This window comes from Haplochromis burtoni, unplaced genomic scaffold (genome assembly GCF_018398535.1).
Source record: "Haplochromis burtoni strain Fernald_Lab_line unplaced genomic scaffold, NCSU_Asbu1 Contig_57, whole genome shotgun sequence".
Taxonomy (NCBI): domain Eukaryota; kingdom Metazoa; phylum Chordata; class Actinopteri; order Cichliformes; family Cichlidae; genus Haplochromis; species Haplochromis burtoni.
Window position 1 is genome coordinate 153,001 of NW_024582418.1, and position 6,687 is coordinate 159,687.

The 6,687-nt window shown below is 38.7% G+C and overlaps 1 protein-coding gene across 1 annotated transcript; it reads right to left on the reverse strand.

Moving 5' to 3' along the window:
- Positions 1–388: 388 nt before the first annotated feature.
- Positions 389–6,323, reverse strand: etaa1b (ETAA1 activator of ATR kinase b). The gene is made up of 6 exons (XM_005922422.2): positions 5,978–6,323; positions 5,089–5,217; positions 4,822–4,880; positions 4,300–4,409; positions 2,744–4,179; positions 389–1,588 (listed from the first exon to the last, which is right to left on the reverse strand). The coding sequence occupies exons 1-6, from the start codon at positions 6,108–6,110 to the stop codon at positions 1,476–1,478; spliced, it is 1,980 nt and encodes a 659-aa protein (XP_005922484.1). The 5' UTR covers positions 6,111–6,323; the 3' UTR covers positions 389–1,475.
- Positions 6,324–6,687: the final 364 nt, after the last annotated feature.

Consider the following 6,687-nt stretch of genomic DNA (forward strand, 5'->3'; position numbering starts at 1 on the left):
AAATTTGGGTATTTGTGAAATGGGCCCATCATATCTGCTTGACCTGTCAACAGCCCTGAAATACATAGAGGTTACAGTAATGGACGCCAATAACTCCAGTGAGGAGGCCGTCTGTGTAAACTCAAAATCCCGAGCAGCTGTTCAATACTACAGGGGTGTCGTTGATGTTGCAAAAAAAAAAAAAAAAGCCTGAAAATGTGAACGAAATTAAATGAAACTGCTACAGACCAATAGCAGCCAACTGTATTCTGATTTATCACAAGACATGAACATAATGAAATTACTGGGGGAATGAATACAGCTACGTTTATCATGCTGTTTTTAAGCAACAGGTACTGGAGTCAAAAGTATTAGGATATATTGAAGCAATTAAGTAGAAACAAAGAAGTCTATTTGAAAGTTTTATTTGAATTTGTCACCTGTATGTCCCAGGTCTGCCCTTTACAGCACAAATGATTAAAATATGATAGGAAAATGTAGTGTGAGTTTCTCATCTTTCTCATTTTCATCCTGTCCGGATATAAAAACTATTTCAAGCCTTGTTTTTCTTTTTTTTACTCGTTAAACTTTTTTGAAAGGTGCATAGCATAGCTATTACAGTACAGTTTGCCAGCGGAGGCCACAACGCTGTCTTTACAGTACAACTGTTGATGCTGACCTGTGCAAAACTGAAAGGAGAAACACTGACGTGAGCAAAGAAAGCAGAGGAAACACAAATAAGAATCATCTATTAAATGTTCAGCTTGGCCTCAAAGCAAAGATTTTGTGTTAGGTTGTGTTGATATCCTTTCATTTCTATTTCTAATAAAGTAAGGCTTTTTTCATTACAAAGTTATGAAGACGAATGAATATTTCAAGTATGCTTTAAAAGAACTGTCAGGCACTTAAGCAGTCTTAGCAGACCCATAAAGCAGAGAACACAGCAGTTAATGCTAATGTTCGCTTTAAAGCGAAGGCATCCATTTCTTATGGATAGCTTCAAAAATACACTGTTATGTGTCAGCCTTTGATGCTACAATTTGAAAAGTGACACAGAGATTAAGCTATTTACTTTTTAACAAAAGCAAAAAGCACCAGATAAAAATGTTCTATCCAAAATTGGCTTAAATATCAGAAAGCAACAAACAGAGCCTTTGGATTTTTTTTCCAAGCTCAGTGGATGTAAACTATATTTCAAAGTAGTGAAGAAGTTTTTCTTTACATTGTCACACATATGAGATTCTGTAACAAACTGTTCCTAAAAAATGCTTACCATGAAACACATTACATTAGCAGCAAAAACAGCCAGTAGTAGGTTCTATATGTGCAGAAAGCTAAGTACATATCCTGGGATCAGGTCATGCACTGAACTATCAACAGTCCTTCATCTTGGATACAATAATCAAAAAACAAGAAATTTTGAAAAAGGGCTGAACCACTTGTATGAAATGTAGAGTGCATTAAGTTGCAAAAAATACTGGCAGGACGAAGTCGCTCTATGGCTTTGTGGCGGTCTGCATTCGCAGTCGCCTCCTGGCCAAAGCTTCCTGTTTTTTCCTCTCAATCTCTGCAGCAGAGCACTTTCCTGTCATCTGGCTTGTGACAAAAACTGGAAAGAGGGAAGAAAAGTGAGAAAACTGAATGAAAAAGAGACAATTTCAGCTTGGTTGTTGCATGACCTCGAGCAAGTTTTCATTTCTAAACATTAAACGTCTGCTCATTTGGAAGAACAAAAGAACCCCAAAACATCCAAGTCCAAAGACAAATAAATAAATAAATAAAATCTGTCCACAAATTCATTGGCAATGATGCTTGCTGAGGTTTGGACCCTTGACAAGATCGCAAATTAAAGCCACAGTGCGCAGTTTACTTGCTTGGGGGGGAAATGGTTAATGTGCACATGCACCGAACTGTCAGTGATTATAAGAACAACATGTGACATCTGTTTTACTTGTGAATTGTCAGTTAAATAAAGCAAATTTGATGGAATAGCCATGGCAGACAAATGCATAGAATTAAACAAAACAACTAATGGAGGTGTATTACTGGACATTTGACTGAGTCTATCAAAGCAAAGTTTTTAAGAAAAAGTATCCGTACATAACACTCTTGGTGGCTTTTTCATTGACAAACATAAAATCCTGTCTTATAATATTATTAAATTTTCAACCAATTCAAAATTTTTATTCCTATTATCTTTGAATATACAGTTTAGCACAAAGATTTTACACATTTTAGATGTTTAGATTATTCTCATGACACAGTACTATCAGAGCCTGACTGGTGAAAAATTAATTCTTAAGCATAACAACAAGTCCAGCCATACAGCCAGAGTCATAAAGAACTGTCTTTTTGGCAGAAAGAAAACACATTTATTTAATATATTTTTCAAGGGAGACCTGGCCAGGACAAGGACTCCAGCAGCAGATGTTATGGCCCCCACACAGCACTGATCTCAGCAATAAAGAAGTCAATGTAGGATTGCTTGAAGAGACATGAGACACTGAGACAACTTAAATCCATAGAGGAATTGTGGCAAGCTCTCCAAGATCTTTGGAACAGCCGATCTGCCAACTACCTTGGAAAAACTGCATGCAAGTGTGAGAACTGGTGCTGTTCTGGTTCAGTTTAAAAAAAAAAATTATTATTTATGAATTATTTTGGAAAGCACGCCCACTATAAATACCCTAGCCTTTTATAAAGTCGCATACATAATATACTTTGATACAATTCGGTGGTAATTATCAAAACTTAGACATCATACCTTTGGTGCTTATGGCTGCTGAGTCAGATAGATTTCTTTTGAAAGCTGTGTGATGGCTCTTGGCGTTGTGTACTGCTCTGGCCATCACTGGATGTTGCTTCATATCCACATTAGCATTTCCAGCCTGGAAAGTTCCAGATGAATCCCCGCACTGACTTAATGTACCCAAATTTGTGTGGCTTCCTGGGAAGCTTTGAGACATCTGTGACTTTTTGTTGGCACCCTTCATGGGAACGTTCCATCCTTGGAAGTTCACAGTTTCATAACTAGCCCTTGGTAATGAGTTAGAACGAACAAAAGCACAAGGTGATTGTCTGTTAGTGCTGGCACTGACGTTCCCAGACCGAGTCATGTTGATGGGCTGCGGCCCTGTGGTTTTCCGTTGTCTGTCTACATCAATATCTTGTTTTTCTTGGCAGTTACCGGAGCTCACTTGGAGCGACTGACTGTTGGCGATCTTCTCCACGCTGTCACATACCTGGTAGAGCAGTGCGTCATCATCCCTATCATCCCACAAGCTGTCTGAAATATCTTTAACAGAGTGTTTTCCTAAAGAAGCCCCTCTGTGATCATTAGTGACCTTGTCAGGTTGAGGTGTAGTGGATGTCTTTGCAGTTGCAGATTTCTGGTCAAACATCTGTGGCTTGGGTTGTATAACGGTGAAGTTGGACTTAGTGGAAACCTCTTTGGCCATCTGTGACCGCAAGTTGGGGTTTGGCTCTAATTTGAAAGTGTTTCGGTTGGTAGTCTTCAGTTTGGGACAGAGTTCCTGGAGTGTCAGTTTTGTTTCAGAACTTTTCACACTGCAGCTAGGCTTGCAGTTTAGGTTTGAAGGCTTGTGTGCAGGGATTGCATTTGCAATGGGTTTACGAACAGGGGTAGAGTGAGTAGTGTTTGTCTTAGTCTCAGACTGAAAGGTGGTGTTAGGATTGGTGTCATGTTGCTCATTGGGCTTATGGGTCATCGCCAGCAAAAAAGGGTCATTAAGTAATTCATCATTCTCCCAGTCATCATCAAAGTCATCACAGTTATTTGCACTACAGCTATTAGTTCCCTTTTCTTCAGCAGGATGTGCAGCTGTGCCAGACTTTTCAGCTGATCTGAGCTTTGATTGTTGGTCTTCGGATAAAGCTGCATTCACAGGTTGGCCTCTTATTTCCTGTGAACAGGTGGATACTGCAGAGCCACGGCTTAGCCATGCACTCTGAGTGGAGCAGTCAAACAGAGCATGCAGCTCTGCCTCTATCTGGTCTGGTGCCGATGGGTACTTTAGGTCCTTCAAGCTATCATGGAGTGACGATGGTTTCAGTTTTGTTTCAGAAGTGTTCAGACATTCATTAAGATTGATCACAAGGCTTTCTGAAGTTTCCTTATCTTGCTGCATGCTCTCATCAAACTGCCTGGCGAGTTTCATGAGGTCCTCCACACTGCTTTGCCTATGTAGACAAAAGGAAAAAGGAAGAAAGACGCTTATGAGCACCCATACAGGCTGCATATGGTGGTACATAATAACAATCTATAGGGACAGTATTTTGGTCAATATATTGATTATTCACCTAGAGGATTTCTTCCTGAGTCTTGGCTTTTGTATCTCTGGTGTGGCGGGCATGGCACTGTCACCGATCCACTGCAGCAAAGAGGAGTCAGTCCTTTCTGGTTTTACATCCTATAAAAGAAACAAGCACAAGGTTGAAGTGTGTTTACAGATATGTGCTAGAAAAGACTGAAAGTCTACCTGTAACAAATACAAATAAATAATAATTTAAAAAAATACTTTAATCTTAATAACTGTACAGTACTCTGTTTTTGTAACTATTGTCCATGATGTAAATATTTTTTTTCTGTAAAAATTGTGTGTGTTTCTGTTCTGTTTGTATATGTGCTTTTCTTCTGCTGCTGTTACAACCACATTTCCCCTTGTGGGACAATTAAAGGATTATTCTATTTTATTCTAAATGAAAATTATTATTTTTTCTTATTTAGTTTGTGATTAATTATATTTACCATGGCATTTAGAAATAACCATTTTTGCCAAATATCAATATGAAAATAATAAAAAGCTGAAAAAAACAACAGACCTTTGGAGCAATGCGGTTCACAATATCAGATATTTCCACAGCTCTAGTGTTCCTGAGTCCTGAACCCAAAAAACGTGACAATAACACACATGATAGAAATTAGCAAAGTGGTAGAGTCATGATGAATGAAATGAAAAGCACAAGCTTACAATTGCAATTAATTTACTATAAAAAAAACCTATTCAGAAATCGTTTATGTTGCCATTCATTTAGAACCTGCTGATGAGATGTGCCAGCAAGTGTGAGCTGAGTGTCGGTGTTGTTTACCAGTATGAGTCTGAGTGGGAGATGTGGAATCCCAGATGATATCTTGTGAAGGTTCCACATCTCCTGGAGAATCTCCATTAGCCAAGCCGGGGTATCTGCTGCAACCTCGATGCTGGGGACTTTGAAAATCTGTGCACAGAGATATCAAGTGCCACATCAAATGAGCTAAAAATAAATCATATTCAACTTGGTAACGTTAAATTTACTTACATGTATTTATTTAGCACCGAGTCTTTAGTTACTTTAAACTTTATGTTAGACATATCAGTAAAGACAAACAGGAGAACAATAAAAGATGTATCGTGATGACAGTTCACACATGAACAGATTCTCTTAGTGTAGTCACAGTTAAAGCCATAATAATATTTATATGATAATTTCCTGAAAAAAATACTTGCTGAACACAATATAAAAGCTGGGAAAATGTCTGGTCAAAAACTTGTGTTTTGAATCTTTCTATTTTAGCAGCTTGAAGAGGATACATAATGGTCATTTAAAGCCTTGTCTAATTTGAGTCACTGCAATATAGCATTACAAGAGGGCTGGCTGAATTAAAAGGACATATTCCAGAATGCACGCAACTTGTGTTTGTCTAATTAAAACAATCCAGCTATGAGAAAACAATTATTTAGATGAGATCATGTATATTCGGAATGCAGTTTTTCCTCCCTAGACAGTCTCAGTACTTTACAACTGGTTAGAGTGGAATTAGTGGTGTGTCCATGGTGAGATAACACAGCCAGCTGGCATGTTGTCACTGTCAGTCGCTCGTTTTGATCACCTCATGGCCGCTTTTACTCTTCTGTGTATACAAACACTTGTTATGGTCTTTAGTTAAATCGCGTTGAGCCGCAGATCGTCGCCTATATTAACAGACACACAGCCTCACCTTTAGAGACGGGCGTCGTTGTCGTGTCAGGCATCTGTTTTGCAGCTTTCGTGTCTTGTGTTTTTTTGTAGCTGAGTTTGGAGACAGTCCTCCACAGTTCAGTGAACTCAGCATGCGTCCTCGCCTCTGACATGGCTGCACAAAACAGCGGCGGCAGCAGCAGCAAAGCCAACTCTGCGTTACATCGTTTCTTCAGCACTTTCCTTTGTGGCTTTAAACATTGCGGCTAACAATTTGCCTTCGAGAGATTCAACGTTTCTTTGCAGAGTCTTGTTGTGTTGGCTCGCTCACTCAAAGCTAGCCGCCATGTTTGCATGTGACGTCACCAAACCTACGGCTGCCGGGTAGTTTTTTCGCAGCTCGTTTGACTTCTGGCAAAGCTAAAGCCTGTGACAGGTATGTACGAAATGATTTCTCTGTGTCCTGAAATATTCTTAATAAGTTATATTTCAGCTCTGTAGATATATATTTAAAAATCTACTGTATAAATATGTTTAGGTTTACTGGCTAAAGTTCACCACTTCATTCTCCAATTTTAAATTCAAAATCTAGGCGAAGGCCTTCTCTTAATTTCACTATATTTACGTGTCATATTCAGTTTACTATTCTAGCATATAAAATACAATTAAGACTACATTAAAAGAGTATAATTGTGTGTCGCAAAGCGCAGATGGGCGAAATTAGTTCATCTTCTCACAGCGAAAAAGATT